The following is an 18,747-nucleotide window of genomic DNA, read 5'->3' as shown; positions in this document are numbered from 1 at the left end:
AGTCCTCTAAGATGTCTCCGAGACCCACGGGCGTGTCTGCTAACTGCCTTCTCTCTTTGTGAAGTCGCTTCTGATAAAGACATGAGGATGTTAACCGAGCCTGTGGAAATGTGTGTTTGTGTTTCAGATCCTTGCTTGCTGCCTCTGGCGCTGACCTCTCTGGCCCTGCTGGTCTCTCTCTGCACGAACGTCCTCTGCTGCTGGCTGAGAAAAAAGGAAGGATCCCGCCGAGGCACGGCGACACGTGAGGCCTATCGTAGCTCAGCTACACGCGGCTTTCTCTTGCAGGGTTTTGTCTCCTACTCCAAATAACCTCGTCGGCCACCGTTTCTCTCCGGTGTCTATCGATTTAGCTCAGCCATGTCCGTGTGTGTACCCACATCTCGTCAATCAAAGAAGGTTGAGTCAGTTCATCTGGACACAGCGTTTCCTGACGGATATGTTTCATCACTCGTCTAAGCGACCTCCTCAGTCAAGTCAGTTTTAGTTGTATAGCCCAATATCACAAATTAGCCTCGAGGGGCTTTACAGCAACACGGCACCCTGTCTGTCTTAGACCCTGCAGCCAGTTGCAACTCACTGCAGGTATCCCCACCCTTCTAACAGCTGAAACCAGTGACCAGTTTCATATGCGGATATGAATGTGACCATTAACTGGAGGTACAATGGCCATGTGTACTATTCACAGAGGATTTGGGAATGTTTGCAACCACAGCATTGTAAGATGGTGACAGATGTCCTCTTAGGTCCTCCCCCGGTTCAGGGACGGTCGTTCCCTCTTCACGTAGATGGCGTCTTTGACTCCCCGTTCAAACCGGCGTTCCTCCCTATCGAGGGTGTGAACATCCTCGTCCTTGAAAGAGTGGCCACTGGCCTGTAGACGGTGTAGACTGTGGAGTCCTGGCCTGACATGTTAGCTCTCCTGTGTTGTGTTGTGCCCTCCTCTTGGCCAGCGTCTGTTTAGCTTCCCCGATGTACTTAACCAGGGCCTGTTTAATGTGGGATTTCTCCCCTTCCCCGGCCGCTGTGTCGGTGGGGACGTGGTCAGCTCAGTGGTACAGCGTCCTGATGACTCCTAGTTTGTGCTCCAGTGGATGATGAGAGTCAGACCTTAAGTACTGATCAGTATGTGTTGGTTTATGGTAAACATCAACAATCAAAGGTCCCCATCACCAATTACAATTTTACAGTCTAAGAAGGTGAACCTGTCACTTTTCACATCCTCCCTGGTGAACTTGATGTGGTTGTCCACAGAGTTAATGTGGTGGGTGAAATGTGGTACATCCTGAGGTTTGATTTTAACCCAGGGGACCACAAATTTGAACCAATGGCTAGATGGTGTCCCCAGATAGGACATCAGAGCCCTGTTTTCCACTTCCTCCATATACAAGTTGGCCACTACAGGTGAAACTGGGGAACCCATAGCACACCCATGCCTCTGCCTATAGTGCTGCCCCCTGTATGTGAATTATGTGGACCGAAGACACAGTTTCAGGAGCAGACACACTTGATCAGTGTTAAGGGAGGTCCTATTGCTCAGGGTGGGGTTATTTTGTAATTTCATACGGACCACCTCCACTTATCCGTAAAGAATATAGCCATCTATCCATCTTATACTTAGATTTATTGTCATTTCAAGCATATATAGCCAATAGACAGTGAGAGGAAACAGGCTACACAGGCCTACACAAAGTTACTAAGACAGGCTTTGCAAAATTCCCAAGACATCTGCTCGAAGTGTAAACGTAAGCCGCCGTAAAACGTAAACATACCGCTGTAAACATAAAGTACAGTATACAGCAGCAGGAATGCAGGCGGTCAGTGCAGTACTTAAAAAAAAAGAAGTGCAACAAGCTGCAAGGGAGGTGGAATGGTATTCAACCGAGTATGAGTATGAGTGTGTATGTGTACATGCATGTTTGTATATATGTCTATATATATATGTAATGTGTATGTGTGTGTGTGTGGGGGGGGGGGTCAAGTCCAGTCACTGGGTATTGAGGAGTCTGATGGCTTGGGGGAAGAAACACAGTCTGGCTGTGAGGGCCCGAAGCTAGCAAGCTATCTGTCTGTGCATGCTTTAACATTTTGAGAAGCACAATAAAAAAACTATAAACTGACCACCATTTTGTCCCACAGCCCTTGATGAACAGTTTTACCGACAAGCATACCAAAGGGAGAGGTATGTAGTCTGACAGGGAATCGCAGCCATGAAATACCTTCCTATCCCGTTTGTGAGTCAATTACAAAACCAACGCGTACATATTGGATTGTAATTGTTTGGTATAATATTGGTTTGTAATATTACAAACCAATATTATTCAGACCAATATGTCTCATTTGTTGTTGTTTGTTTTTTTTATTTCTATTTCGTTTGAAAGTGTGAATACCGTATTATTGTTGTATCATCTGTACTGTTGTTCCCGTGTGTTTAGCTCCACCCGATCTGACAGAGGGTCACATCAGAATGAGGAGGACAGTCAGCATCAGATGGATAATCCCATTTATGGAAACATCAGCACAAATCACAGAGGTGAGCACCTCGAGTTTAGATGTTGGATATGTTGTGCGTTCAAAGTGTGCACAAAATGACCAGCAAAGGATATCATCAATGAATTTGAATGAATGAATGATGATTTATTTCGAACATGGAAATAAGCAGGATATAACATACAGATAATCCATTGCCAATAATCTGAAGTGATCAACAAATCCACACATCAAACTCGGTGAACGAATCTCCGTATGCATCAGATTATTTGTTACATGTTGGAAAAGGGGCAGGAGGAAGTATACACTTATTTTTTCCTACCCCTTCCCCCCTACTCTGAAGTTAATTCAGCTACTCTACATTTCAAACTCAGTCCCCACTGTGCTGTGTAGTTCACATTCAATGAAAGTTGTGCTGCACAACACAAACTCAACTAGTGTGAGCAATAGGAGAAAGAAGAAAAAAAACACACCAAAAACACGAGAGGAAGAAAAAAAAGAAAAAACACACCCTAATGTCATGTACCAAGAATAAACAGATCTCAGTGCTACGCACAACCCAAATATCCACTCAGTGTCATAGAAAGAAAAAAATGTAATTAGGAATGTTTGGAGATAAGTAAAACTTTAACAGTTAACACAACTCTTCGCCGTCCCTATATCTCTTTTCATACTTCTTTTATAACTGTGTAATATTTGTACTTTGTTTGAGTTCCATGCTCAGACTGTTCCACAATTTTACCCCACAGATTGAAATGGCCATTTTCTTCAAAGTTGTACCAATTAACACATCGTTTCCTGATGTTTAATTTCCCTCTCAAATTATATCCCCCTTCTCTATCTGAGAATATTTTTTGTATATTACTCGGTAATAGATTGTTTCTTGCTTTCAACGTTATTTGTGCTGTGTTAAATTCTACTAAATGGGCGGCCCAGTGGTTAGCGCGGTCACCTCACAGCAAGAAGGTCCTGAGTTTGATCCCCAGGGTAGTCCAACCTTGGGGGTCGTCCCAGGTCGTCCTCTGTGTGGAGTTTGCATGTTCTCCCCTAGTCTGCGTGGGTTTCCTCCGGGTGCTCCGGTTTCCTCCCACAGTCCAGAGACCTGTAGGTCAGGTGAATCGGCTGTACTAAATTGTCCCTAGGTGTGTGTGTGTGTGTGTGTGTGTGTGTGTGTGTGTGTGTGTGTGTGTGGGCCCTGTGATGGCCTGGCGGCCTGTCCAGGGTGTCTCCCTGCCTGCTGCCCAATGACTGCTGGGATAGGCTCCAGTAGCCCCACGACCCTGAGAGCAGGATAAGTGGTTTGGATAATGGATGGATGAATGGATGGATAAATGCTACTTAAACCCTGAACTTGAAGGCACTTCACTTTAAATGATATCCTACATTATTAACTATCCTTATGGCTCTTTTTTGTCATATAAACAATGGTTGCAGGTTGGTTTTGTAGGTGTTATCCCACACCTCCACACAGTAGATCAGATATGGCAAAATAAATGAACAATACAGAGTGTACAGTGATTTATGATCCAGAATGTGTCTTGCTTTTCTCATGACTGCAATGTTCCTTGCCAGCTTTGCTTGCACATGTTATGTGAGGTTATGTGAGGCAGATTTTGTGGTCTAGTATCACGCCTAGGAATTTATTTTCATATAGTCTTTCTAGGTGGACATTGTCAATCACTACTTTTACTTTGGTGTTTATTTTATAATTTCCAAACAACATAAACTTTGTTTTGTCCAAATTTAAGGATAATTTGTTTTTGTCCATTTTATTGTGGCCACCTCCAAAAGCTAAAACCTGCTTTAAATTCTCACCAGAACAAAATATATTCATGTCATCTGCAAATAAAACAAATTTCAATATTTTTTGCTATCTTGCATATAATTTAAGTACAGAATGAACAGTTTTGGACCTAAAACCGACCCTGGGGGTACACCACAAGTAATATCCATGCATGACGATTTATGTTCACCTATCTTTACAAACTGCTGCCTGTTACTTAAATAGCTTCTTAGCTAATTCTGTACTACCCCTCTGATACCATACCTTTCCAATTTATCTACTAATCTATTGTGGTCAATAGTGTCAAAAGCCTTTTTTTATTTAGATCTATAAATATTCCCACAGCAAGCTTTTTTTTTTGGTCTATGCAATTACTAATGCAATTTAACACAGGTGAAGAGATTTCAGCATCAGTTTTAGTGCTGTCATGGATTTATTTGTATAGGTATTCTATTCGTAGAGCCAATTTGGTTCAAGCATTCAAAGTATTCAGTAACATTGCCCATTAGCACAAAAATCATTTTTGTGTGTGTGTGTGTGTGTGAGAGTGGCTGCACATTGCTGTACAGATTTGGAAAAAGAAGACATTCAAATTACTTGCTTATGGGCTATGGCAGTTCATTTGACACAATAAGATAAAGATCTTTCATTTTCACGTGCATGTCCAGCAGGAGTCATCTAGGTTGCTGTAATTCCAAGCAGGACCTCCAAAACAGCAACCAATAGAAATGTCTCCACTTGAGACACATAAGCTATAAACATCTTCATTTCCATCAACCTGTCCTCAATCAAAAGGATGCATTAAAAAACAAAAACAAATTGACCCATTGCAGCTTCATTTTGTTCTGCTTGTACAGAGTTTGAAGAAGAGTGCTACGAGATGATGACCATGCCACGCACAAAAGACGGCAGAAAGGTACGAGTTGGGATGGGATGTTCAGTCTGGCAGCTGTCAGCTACAATAAAGCCAAAGCTAATTGCAGGATACCATCAGTTACTCAATAGGAATTTGGAAATTAGAATACTGCATCAAAGAGTGCATTTATGGGATGGTTTATTATACTGTGTTAATTAGCCGCAAATAGCTACCACTTCATGGTATCTCACCAACTTCAAACTCATTTGTCTATTAATTCTTAATTTGCCAAACAAACACCAGAGCATTGTACAGTAATAACTGGTAACTGGTAAGTAACATCGATAGTAAGGATAGCGCAACATCCCATATGTACCTTATACTCAAGTTTAACAGCTAACTGCACGTTATCCACGAAACACGGATTCGTATTTGTGTTTGTCACAATGTGATTAGAGGATGTATCCCATACGGTCTTTGATGTAGATTATATTTAACGTCACATTATAACGAAAAGGCAGCAAACTAGCAATAGTAGTAAATCTCATGGAGATGGAATTTACTCAAACTTTACTCGGGGATTACCTCTCGTCATAGTTCCATTACATCTGTTGATACCATGGTCACAGAGGATACTGCCCCCTGATTGGCTGGAGGGTTTGTGTCGTAACTATTTAATGCACAGTTCAGCTGGCCAAAAAAGTTACTATGCAGCCATAGCAACGGGTTGAATAGCCAGCCCAAAGCTTTATTGCAACCGCTAACTTTCGCTTCAATTCGACATTTTAAGTCCCAAAAAAAAAATAAGTGAACGCTTTTTATTTGATTTATTTATTTATTTCCCATACAATTCCCAGAAGTCATTTCGAAACAGCTAACTAGTTTGATCGCCACAACATTGGAACACGGCGCGTTGGTCTGTCTGTCCTCCCAGGTGGACCAGCTGCTGCTGGGAGATGGGAAACATGTCACTTCCTGTGCGACACTGCGGATGTTTGGCAGAAATGTACCCACAGACACACATTTGTGTTCCACCACATTACTGCACATGCAAGAGCTTCCATCAGCAGCGGTTAGGCTGAACTGTTATTGTGTCACCTTGTTCAGCGAAAGATAATAACTGACCGGACATTTATTTACATGAGAATCTTTTTTTCTTTTTCTTTTTTGGATTTTCACCCATTTTCTCCCCAATTGTACTTGGCCAATTACCCCACTCTTTCAAGCCATCCCGGTCGCTGCTCCACCCCCTCTGCCAATCCGGGGAGGGCTGCAGACTACCACATGCCTCCTCCCATACATGTGGAGTCGCCAGCCGCTTCTTTTCACCTGACAGTGAGGAATTTCACCAGGGGGACGTAGCACATGGGAGGATCAAGCTATCCCCCCCCCCCCAGTCCCCCCTGAACAGGTGCCCCGACGGACACCAAAAGAGGTGCTAGTGCAGCGACCAGGACACATACCCACATCTGGGTTCCCATCCGCAGACACGGCCAATTGTGTCTGTAGGGACACCCAACCAAGCTGGAGGTAACGCGGGGATTCGAACCGGCGATCTCCATGTTGGTAGGCAACGGAATAGACAGCTATGCTACCCAGACACCCCCAGCGGCTGTTAGGCTGAGCTGTTAATGTGTCACCTTGTTCGGCGAAAGATAGTAGCTGAACGGACATTTATTTACGTGAGAATCTTTGAAATTGCCACTTTGACTCATATATTACTTAGTTATTTCTGATTAATGAATGACTTGTAATTTTAAAGGTTACCTTGTTTTCATGTTGGATTTCTAAACACCTAACACTGTCAAGGATCTAAAGCTTTTCAACTCTTTTCAATTCCACACACCCACCTTCAGCAACTGGATGTCAACTATGCCTCGCTGGACCTGAATGCGAAGAAGGCACAAAAGAAGACACATCGCTACCAGAAAGGTCAAATCCAGGACCACGGCTGCCTGCGGGCTCATCTGTCCCAGCCCCTGTTTCAGTCTGCAGTCTCTGTGGCCTCGTGCATTGAGGCAGAGGCCCTGAGGTTGGGGATGGGGGCCTCGCTCCCACCCAAAAACAGCAGCACCATGGCTTCCCAAAGCAGTATCTACCTGAACAGCCAGCAGATAGCCCAAGAGACAGACGCGAGGCACAGAGAAACAGGAAACAACACGGAAAGGGAGGTGAAAGCGTGGGATCAACCTAGGGACTGGGAGACAGGGGCAATAGGTGAATGGGCGGGGGAGCGAGAGAGAGGGAGAGAAGGCGAGAGAGGGATGGATAGAGAGAACGATCATATTGTGAAAGGGGGGAGGCCTACACCAACAACAGGTGTAGAAGACACAGATCATTTGAGTAGTTTTGACTGTGATAACGGTTCACAAGTTTGAATATCATTATATTCACTTAGACCACCAGCTCTAACTTTCAAACTGTTTGGAATGTATTTAAAGTGGCTGTAGATCACTTTTCAACTCCCCCCCCCCCCCCCAGCGTTTCCAAGTGTTTTTATTGTTTGCATTGCTGTTGCAAAGACAACCGGATCACTTTCCATTTATTAGCAGTCTGGCTACTGTCCAAAGCAAGAAACAACCGTAAGAATCCCAATTTGAACTAGAAACCCTGATCTAGTGTTATGATAGACGCAGCGTAAAAGTATTAATAAGTAGGCAGGTTGTGTTACTTATTGATCCAGTAGAAAGAATGCCAACTGAATGTCAGTTTGGAACCCTCTCAAGTCCTAGGAGTTGTATTGAAGACTGTTTCCCCGTTGAGAGCTGTTCCCCCTAGCCAGAGTTCGATACAACACCGGGATGCTTGAGTTACCCTGACCTAGCCTCAACCTTAACCTAAACCTCAACCTAACCCTTACCTTAACCTAACTTCAACCATAACCTCACGCTTACTTTAATCATAACTGATAGCTGACAGATCTCGACGGGGAAACAGAGTTTGACACAACACCGGAGCTCTCTCCGTCAAGCGAATGCCTTTCTGAGGTTCACTCTTGTTTTACTCCTGTTTCTATCACTCTCCCTCTTCGCCTTGTTTGCTTCCTCCCTCAACAGGGTTCTATTTCTCTTGCCGGGTAGAGTTTCCACTGACACTTTGGTCATTCCACCGTCCGCCATTTCCGCTACTGGGGATAGCTACCGATAGCTAAACAAAAGCTCTATCCTCTTCCTAGTTTGGTTGTGCAATGGTTGACACACTTCCTTTGTGCCATAAATCCAGCCTTCATTTTCCTATGAGATCGTACCCGTTGGCAGGCGGAGTTGCATCGTGAAAGCGAGGCTTATAGGGAACCAGTCTAAATGCTGATCGGGTCATTATCCTATAGCCACTACACTGTGCAATTAACATTTGCTTCATCATGATAAGTTAAAGCAAAAAAAAAAGTTGTCTGATGCAGCTTTAATTAGAATAAAAGTAGAATACAATGGAAACGGTGTCATCTGAAATGCAAGACGACCGTGCAGTGTTTTCTCTCCATATAGTGAAGAAACTACCTCTTGAAATTTGCCCAGCAACTGCAGCTGTGGCAAAACTGGAGCTCTCTGTGAGTAACAGGGGGTATAATAAAATAGAGCACACAGAAACATGTACAGACAAAAAGGAAGTTGACAAGTGAATCATCACAGGGTGGAAAACTACAACTTTTGGTGAACCACAAAAAGCTCAAAGGGCCTCATTGCATGCAGCGACTTTTGCCGTTTCGATGTTCGTTCTTGACATTTCTCCTGATGTCTCATAGAAACTGTATATAGGAACAAATTGTGAAGATAACATTTATATTTTTCCGAGCTGTGGGCTTTTCTTTAAACCTTGAGAGGAAACATTTCCCAAGAAGAATCTGTTCATGAATCACCAAGCAACGAGCCTGACATTTTGCTAACGTAGCACCAAAACTAACGTGGTAAATAAAAGTTAGTATTAGTGACCAAAAGTCACAAATGTGATTTTAATTGATATAGATTTCTCACCTTTATCTTCTAATGAGGAGAAGACAATACAGTTAACCTTTATCTTTACTATTTACTGTTGTTTTTTTTCCCCTTTTGCGCCAACATACCAAGACAAAGTCCTCGTTTGTTCTCGTATTTGGCAATAAATCTGATTCTGAATTTTATTTACATTACCTCTGGCAGTTTGTCAGGCCACCCTCATCAAGATAACCTATCTTGGATCTTCTCTAAATTTTAAGTACGTTGTCAAATCGTTTTATTGTTCTACGGCCCTGATGACCTTGTGTTCAGTCGGTGTTATTCTGTTTTCGAAACTGTATTGCACTGCTCCCCTCTTCCTCTGAAAAGCAATTTACAGAAAGAAAAGTAATAAGGGGACAAGGCAGCATTCTGTTCTTAAATGTACTAATTTTATCTTGTTTTTGGGGATAGATTAGTTTGGTCTAATTTTTTTTTTTGAATTTTATTTTATTCTATCTTATTTCATATTATTATTTTTTTGTTTTATAGTTTTATTTCAAACTCTTGCAAGAAAGAATATATTGGTAGACAGCAATGGCACCGTCTCCTCATATATTAGATGATCACAATGGGAAGACGGTGTTGACATGTTAAAGCTGTGACTGCAGCGATATCAACATTGTTTGTTTAAAATACCATAAAACTGAAAACTTGCCAGACCAAGTGTCCTACTGTTGCATCCACCAACAGCAGGAATTGGAAAAGGGGTCCTCAGGCTTATACTTGACCATGACATTGCCTGATTTATTCAGGATCATAAAGACAATCTGACGGAGCTGACGGAAAGTGAGACCGCAACTTTAATGGGCAGGTTTTTTTTTTAATGAAAAACATCATTTAAAGTTCGCTTTATGTATTTTTGTGATATCTTATTTAACAATCCATTTCATTTTATATCTATATTTATGCATTTATAGCATTTTTAAACACTTTTTTTGGCAGTTTGACACTGTGACCTCTTGCCGAGGACAGTTTAAGTTACATGTACTTCCCGAGTGCAGAGCCTGTATTTTAACAAAATTCTCATGAAATTATTTAAAAGATATGTCAAATTAATTTCATGGGTATACACAGGTCCTTCAGATTTAACTTTTAAAGTATTTCTATTATTAATTTCTTGATCTTTAATGCAAAGAAGGCTTTTCGGTGAGGGGACATGTTTTGTCCCTTATCTCAAGAATCACAGATATCCATCCATCCCTTACCCAAGCCGCGGGATGCTGCAGCCTATCCCAGCAGCCACTGCGCTAGATGCAACATTATTGAGATGTAAGATGTCATTTCAAGATGTAATAACATCGAGACCCATTTCACAAAATTTAGTTTCAGTTTAGCGAAAGCACAAAAAAAAGAAGCAAAAATCAATATGCAGTCATTCATGTTACTGTTTTTAACAGTAGCATGAATGACTGCATATTGTACATAGTGTTCTGGTACCAAGTATACTTGTGAAATACCTTATATTCAAACATAGTGTTTGTTATGGCCATCCATGACTCGCACAGAAGTCCAATAGCAAGACACCGCTCGGGTTCCGATCGGGGAGGCCGTTCCTCCCAATAACGCCCCTCCGGGTTTCTCCATCGTTGCCCACGTGAGTGTTGAAGTCACCCAGCAGAGCTACAGAGTCCCCGGGCGGACCCCTATCCAGGACACCACCCAGAGACTCCAAGAAGGCCGGATACTCCAAACCGCTATGCGGTGCATAAGCACACACAGCAGTCAGAGCCTCCCCCCCCCCCCCAGCAACTCACAGTCCTATAGAGGCGACCCTCATTCCTCAGGCAGAACGCCAACACCTGCCCGGCGCCTGTCCCCTTGGCCGACTCTGGAAAAGTAAAGAGTCCAGCCCCTCTCCAGGAATTACCAGAGCCCATGCTATATGTGGAGGTGAGCCCAACTATATCTAGTTGGTGCCGCTCCACCTCCCACACCAGCTCAGGCTCCTTCCCTGCCAAAGAGGTGACAGTCCACATCCCAAAGACCAATCTGCGATGCCAGAAGTCAGCACACCCCAGTCCCCCGCCTTCGCCTGCCACCCGGCCTGCATTGAATCCTACTCGTATATGTGTGTGTGTGATGGCCTGGCGGCCTGTCCAGGGTGTCTCCCCGCCTGCCGCCCAGTGACTGCTGGGATAGGCTCCAGCATCCCCGAGAGCAGGATAAGCAGTTTGGATAATGGATGGCTGGATGGATGGAAGTAAAATATATAAACTATCAGAGATGGGGAAATTCAGTTTTATCTTGGTTATCTAATTCAGTGGGGAAATTTTTAAAAAATATATAGGTTTTGTGCTTTTATTCCTTGTATACGTTTTAAGGTTGTCAAGTATACTTTAATTTATCCAGTAAGATAACAGGTTTGAGGGAGGATTTCAAGATTCTGTTCTTGTGGATGAAAAAAAAAAGGTGCCAGACACAGAACTACATTACAACAGAGTTCATCATTTTTGTTTTGCAATATCCTACTACTTGTTGTGTTGTCTCTCCAGATCGAAGCCGGAAATGTTGAAATGTTTTTGTTTTATGAGTTTGTGAATGTCAAGCCAGAATGAATGTATTACATTGCATGAGAAAAACATTTGGTCCGTAGTTTCAATATCCTTTTTCACAAAGTGTGCATATAGTGTCATCAATATTAAAACGTAGCCTCAGTAATTCTTTTTAATGTTGTTCATAATTTTGAAGTGTGTTTCTTTTATTTTGTTTGGGGGGGGTGGTACACGGGGAATGTATACATTGTTCTTAGTCTATCAATGGAATTTTTATCAAATTTGTGCAGGATGTCATTTTTTTGTTTTGTCTTCTGAGGAATAATTGATCTGCAAGACAGTTTCTTATAAAATGATTGGTACTACGTTTGTTTTGTCCAGGATTAAGGCAAATTCTTGAGGAAGTGTTTTGTGTGAATTAATAAAGTCTGATTTTGAAGGGTTGAAATTATGTTTAGTGCAGAATTATTCATAATCTAGGACATTACCGCTAGATACTGTTTCAATCTTCTTAGTGGGGCAGCTTAGCTCCAATATTCATAAGGATTGTGCATTTTGTGATAAAAGCGCCAAATTTGGTACGTGTGTAGCTTGATACATTTAGAAGAAATGTGGACGTGGAGCCACTGAACATTAACCCCGTAGTGGCCATGGCAGGCATGGACGTTATTAGATGGCTTTCAGCGGGGCTGTGGCCTCCCCAAATGTCATATCAGCCATTATGACAAGACAGAGGAGAATGTTACCTTTCCAGAGATACCAGTATTATTGTTCTGGTCCAAACAGAACCAGAGATATGCCATTTTACATATCGGATGGCACCAACGCATGTTGAAAAAACTAAGTGGATAAGCAGCTACTTTTGTAAATATAAAAAAAACAATAAAAAAAAACAATAAACACTTTTGAAGTACTGAATTGTGTATTGTTTCCTGCAATCGCTGGTTCTAAACCTTGCCCAACAGAAGAGGAGTGTTTAGGTATAGATGTCTATACATAGTGTATAGATGAATAGAGGAGTGTTTAGGTATAGATGTCTATACATAGTGTATAGATGAATAGAGGAGTGTTTAGGTATAGAAGTCTATACATAGTGTATAGATGAATAGAGGAGTGTTTAGGTATAGAAGTCTATACATAGTGTATAGATGAATAGAGGAGTATTTAGGTATAGATGTCTATACAGAGTGTATAGATGAATAGAGGAGTGTTTAGGTATAGAAGTCTACATAGTGTATAGATGAATAGAGGAGTGTTTAGGTATAGATGTCTATACAGAGTGTATAGGTGAATAGAGGAGTGTTTAGCTATAGATGTCTATACATAGTGTATAGATGAATAGAGGAGTGTTTAGGTATAGATGTCTATACATAGTGTATAGATGAATAGAGGAGTGTTTAGGTATAGAAGTCTATACAGAGTGTATAGATGAATAGAGGAGTGTTTAGGTATAGATGTCTATACATAGTGTATAGATGAATAGAGGAGTGTTTAGGTATAGAAGTCTATACATAGTGTATAGATGAATAGAGGAGTATTTAGGTATAGATGTCTATACAGAGTGTATAGATGAATAGAGGAGTGTTTAGGTATAGAAGTCTACATAGTGTATAGATGAATAGAGGAGTGTTTAGGTATAGATGTCTATACAGAGTGTATAGGTGAATAGAGGAGTGTTTAGGTATAGATGTCTATACATAGTGTATAGATGAATAGAGGAGTGTTTAGGTATAGATGTCTATACATAGTGTATAGATGAATAGAGGAGTGTTTAGGTATAGAAGTCTATACATAGTGTATAGGTGAATAGAGGAGTGTTTAGGTATAGATGTCTATACATAGTGTATAGATGAATAGAGGAGTGTTTAGGTATAGAAGTCTATACATAGTGTATAGGTGAATAGAGGAGTGTTTAGGTATAGAAGTCTATACATAGTGTATAGGTGAATAGAGGAGTGTTTAGGTATAGATGTCTATACATAGTGTATAGATGAATAGAGGAGTGTTTAGGTATAGAAGTCTATACATAGTGTATAGATGAATAGAGGAGTGTTTAGGTATAGATGTCTATACATAGTGTATACATGAATAATGTCTCAGAAGGGACTGGCAACTTAGTTTTTTCAACATGCTTATATTAAGCTACATATGTATCAAGTTTGCATGCTTTTATCACAAAATGCACAATTTTTATGCTAAGCTGCCCCACTATCTCTGAATGTCACGAACGGGACGATCGCCATACTCTTATTACACTCTGATACGGTAGGGGGCGGTAATGCGCCTTCAAGATGGTTGCCAACCGTCATTAAAAAAATAAAAAAGGCGTGACCGCCCACTGAGGGGCGTGGCCACAGAGCTACAACATGGCGGCGCCCGTGTGAAAGTCACGCCGCTGTAATCTGTCACAAGAATACAGTCATATTCCTGTCTAATTGGTTGCCTCGTGCTGCTGGCATGAACAGTTGTTTGTCGTAGAAGTGTGTATTAACACAATGGCGACATAAGACGTCAAGACTTTGACACAAACTAATTTGCAGACGCGCTAGCTTTGCTGTCAAAGCCTGGTAGCTTAGCATCGTAGCTATCCAATCGGCAATTCGTGAAGGATTCCCGATGGAGCCCGACCAACTGCGAAATGTAAGTCACCTCTTTTTTCAGCTTGGCTGTGACTAGATCACTGTCAGCTTGCCACGCTCGGTACACCTGTCTTTATTCTTTATTATCAAACCCAGTGAACGCAACAAAAAGGGAGGTGTACACAGTAAATACCAGGACGAATCAGGTTTATTTTAGTAAAAATGAACTATGATGTGTGTTTACTGTAGACCAGTATGCGTGTACCGTGTTGCTGCTAACTGTTATGCTTGTATGGCCGTTGTATGGTGCAAAATCTTGACAAACCCAAAAACAAGAAACTCAGGCAACAACTTAAGAGAAGAGGGGCAGAGAGCCCGAAGTGGCCTCTTCAAGATTCTGTTAGAACTGGGTGGAGCTGCAGCCCCGTCTCTCTCTCAGGTGTAGGTGAGAGAGAATCAGAAAGAGACAACAGCCAGATGGACAGGGTTAAGCACTGACCTGGCCCAAAGGCCGTCATTCTTGTATGTATTCAGTGTGATGTTGATTTCTCTCATAGCTGCGGGATTTTCTGCTGGTTTACAACCGCATGACGGAAATTTGCTTCCAGCGATGCTCCAGCAACTTCAGCTACAGAAACCTAACCATGGACGAGGTTAGTAAATGCATGACAAACTTAGCGGTGAATGGACATTTCACGGTTGCTGTTATGGTACGTTTTATGTGTCTCCTATCTGTGTGACTGTAACCACTATAAGGCTATTATATATACACTATTATATATATATACACACACACACACACACACACACACACACACACACTGTAAGACTATATTTTATTATATATTTTCTTTAATTTGGGCGGCATGGTGGCGCAGTGGTTAGCGTGGTTGCCTCACAGCGAGAAGGTCCTGGATTTGAGCCCTGAGGTAGTCCAACCTTGGGGGTCATCCCGGATTGTCCTCTGTGTGGAGTTTGCATGTTCTCCCCGTGTCTGTGTGGGTTTCCTCTGGGGGCTCCGGTTTCCTCCCACAGTCCAGAGACATGTAGGTCAGGTGAATCGGCCGTACTAAATTGTCCCTAGGTATGAATGTGTGTGTGTCTATGTGTATGTCGGCCCTGTGTGATGGCCTGGCGGCCTGTCCAGGGTGTCTTCCCGCCTGCCGCCCAGTGACTGCTGGGGTAGGCTCCAGCGTCCCCATGACCCTGAGAGCAGGATAAGCCGGTCGGATAATGGATGGATGGATGGCTGGATGGATGGATTGTCTTTATTTCTTTTACTATCATCGTTTATCTGTGAAGTGCTTCGAGATCTGTCTCCCCAGATGAGAAGCACTATAAAAACTCAATTCATTATTATTATTATTATTATTAATTACTATGAATTGGTTTGCCATGTTAGGCGTAGCACTGGGTGATATAAAAATGTATTTTCGTGACTATCGCAGCGAATTTCACACGATATTGATATATATCACATCTGCTTACATATGCAAAAATACCATGTTTAAAAATCCAGCTGAGATTCATCACATTGAACTGTTTGGTAATGCAAAGTATAATATCAAACCAAAAGCAGTTTTCAAATAATACTCCCTCAGATATTCAGGCCTCATCTTGTGAGAAATTTTAGGTAATAGAGTCCCACTGTCTTTAATTGAGACAACAAAATTGTGCATTATGACATGACTTTCTGAATTTCATCCTGATCCAATACCGTTGAAAATCACTAAATGATGATGTTGAATTATTGCCTGTCCATAGCGTCGCACTTATTCAGCTTTACTGGAGCGTTGGTCTGTTTAAAGTCATTCAGTTAGCTGATTAGTGTTGTTTCTCAAGGAGCGCTGTGTGGATAACTGTGCTGGGAAGCTGATTCGCTCCAACCACCGCCTGATGGGGACCTACGTGCAGCTAATGCCAAAAATGGTCCAGCGTCGAATGGAGGAGATGGAGAGCAATGCTGCGGAGAATGCTAAGCTAGCAGAGACTGCTGCAGCTGACAAAGCAGATGGATCTGGCATGGCTGTCCCTGTTACAACAGAAGGTTTATCGATAGATCAGCCCTCTGTCACCTCCACTCCATCCTCACAAACACCCTCATTTATCTCGTCAGCTGTGACAGATGTGGGACCGGTTCAGACATCCACTGAATCCGGACAGGCAATTGAGAAATCTGCACCATCAACCCCTTCCCTTGGTTTAGGTGAAGCCATGCTTAGGCCAGAGGTGCCTGACTCAGGCTTAAGGCCTACTGCATTAGACATACCAGTTGAGCTGAGTCCTTCATCTTCCAAATTCACAGTAGCCCCACCAGTCACCAAAAGCCAGTTAGTCGCTGCCACACCAATCACATCTCCAGCAGAAATCATAAATCCTTTAGGACTTAATACAGTGGTTAGTAGACCATCCAATACTGCAGTCTCACCTTTAGAATCACCCCCTTTCCCCCCAACAGTCCAAGCTGGAGACCCATCCAAGTCTGGACACTCGGCACCAGTACCTGTTCAGCCTATGTTTACCCCATCTAAACCAGTTACATTTTCAGAAGATGTATCTGTGCCTGCTGTTCCAGCTCCGGCGGTGTCTAAACCCACAGAGAGCCCAACAGGTCAGGAGAGACCCTAGGTGGTTTCCCCGACATCAGGCAATAATGGCATCCGACTGGGGCTCTGACCCACCCATGCCCACCCGGGCCATCTCGTCCCAACCACCTCGTCTAGTTCAGACCATCAGTGGCCAAATTCTTAATTACTCATTACTGGCATTTCCAAGTGTGCTACCATCCACTGTGAAGAAATGGTCTCTGTTCCAAACAAGATGAAGTAAGATGGGTGATAAGGACTGGGTCTGTTCTAACAAGCTGTACAATTATAGTACTTTTCAGAAGAGTGTTGTAGAAACTATAGTAGTAATGTCAAAAGATAATAATATGATGGACAAAACTCCTAAAATGAAACAAGGTTTCGAGAAATGAGAAAAAAAATGTAAACCAACATTAAACAAAAGTTAATGTTGTATCAATGTTTGTTTGACATAATGTAATATACGTGACAACACTGATTTTTGTTCTCTACCAACATGACAGTTCAAAACACATAGGGACCTGGCTGGTAAAAGACTGGTGACATTTGGCCTTTGGCCGAGACTTAAAAATGCCCAGGTTGGGACCTACTTGATATACTTGATAAACCACTTGATAAACAACAAATCTTCAGTGTCGTTGTGCAAAGTATTGAAAAGGACAACATAATGATCTTGAGCAATAAAGATGAGATTCTGAATATTAATTTTCATGTTTTCCTTCTTCACGGTGTTCTGCCGCCGAGAGCGATGCTTAGCCGATTACTCTGCATTAAGTATTCTTGATGACCAGTGTTTCAGTGAGTCAGTAAGCTGTTAAGGGTTCACATCCATTTAATTAACTATGACTGAACATCTCTCCCATGTTTCCAGTCATTCAACTGTATTCTTCCCAGTATTACAGCAGTGTGATAATAAACATATCTACAAAAGTATTCCCAATGGCGTTGGTTCTCCCATTATGTTTGGGAAATTTGTGTACGAACCCACAATTAGTTGTTGAAGATAATCCAAACCAATCCAGCCGGAGGCCAAATAACAAGAGGAAAGGATAAAAGGAACAAGCTGTTGTGTTTAATTATGATGTGAACAAATTGTTGTTTGATTGTATTGTAATATTAAGCAGCTCATACCTTGGAATTCAAATATTAGAAAATACAGATAGAAAAACTAACCAAGGGACCCTTCATATGTAGTAGCCAGTTTAAAGTAGACAAACAAGAATATGCTAATAAATTCTACAATATACTATACAAATAAATTGTAATTATTATACATGGATTATAATTATGCGGACATTCTACAAACATGGTTGTGCTATTATGCAAAAATATTATACTACAGTGCCAATATATACAAATAGACCAATATACTAATAAATATATACAAATAGAGTAATATATACTAATACTATATTAGTATACTATGAACATATTAATCTAGCTACATACTATTATACCAACAAATTATTATTACTAATGTAGCTGTATACTAATATATCAGATATTTACCAATATACTTTATTACACCACGCTATCGTACTTTTATAAGGTACTAATACTACATAATGTACGTGGAAAAATATTAAGATGCAGAAACTTTGTGTTGTCAGCTGTTAGTTATTTATCAAGCTCACACGTTTCAGAGATCTCAGTTCGAAAAAGCAAGAAGACCTGCAGCCTTCGCCCTGGTGGAAGAGTAGGGGAATTAAGGGATGCAAACAAAAAATCTTAGTTTATTATAGTAATAATTACAACAACAGTAATACTATTGTCAAAATTATTATTTATTATCACTTCTTTTTTTAACCAAGGTTAGTAGAACCCAGAAACGGGAAGGGGGGGCAGAATCAGCACAGACCCCCACATCCAGGTCAGTCTGTGTCAACTCTGACCCTCTGGTAAACCCTGCACAGCAATGTGCCCCAAAACCACCAGACACAGGAGCAGTTTTTCCCCCCACGGGCCACCTCTCTCGTGAACACTTAACA

The 18,747-nt window shown here is 41.8% G+C and overlaps 1 protein-coding gene across 1 annotated transcript; it reads left to right on the top strand.

Annotated features, from left to right (window-relative positions):
• Positions 1-13,953: 13,953 nt before the first annotated feature.
• timm10b (translocase of inner mitochondrial membrane 10 homolog B (yeast)) lies at positions 13,954-17,671 on the top strand. Its single transcript, XM_056285193.1, has 3 exons — positions 13,954-14,235; positions 14,732-14,827; positions 16,017-17,671. Exons 1-3 carry the CDS (start codon positions 14,212-14,214, stop codon positions 16,800-16,802), a joined length of 906 nt encoding a protein of 301 aa, XP_056141168.1. The 5' UTR covers positions 13,954-14,211; the 3' UTR covers positions 16,803-17,671.
• Positions 17,672-18,747: the final 1,076 nt, after the last annotated feature.

Source organism: Lampris incognitus, chromosome 8 (assembly GCF_029633865.1).
Source record: "Lampris incognitus isolate fLamInc1 chromosome 8, fLamInc1.hap2, whole genome shotgun sequence".
NCBI lineage: Eukaryota > Metazoa > Chordata > Actinopteri > Lampriformes > Lampridae > Lampris > Lampris incognitus.
This window is presented reverse-complemented; position numbering and strand designations above follow the sequence as displayed.

Bases quoted from the DNA above. Each gene is read 5' to 3' on its own strand.
- timm10b (XM_056285193.1), top strand. From the start codon at position 14,212: ATGGAGCCCGACCAACTGCGAAAT. The intron at 14,236-14,731 runs GTAAGTCACCTC...TTTCTCTCATAG, and splicing joins AGCCCGACCAACTGCGAAAT to CTGCGGGATTTTCTGCTGGT. The intron at 14,828-16,016 runs GTTAGTAAATGC...TTGTTTCTCAAG, and splicing joins GAAACCTAACCATGGACGAG to GAGCGCTGTGTGGATAACTG.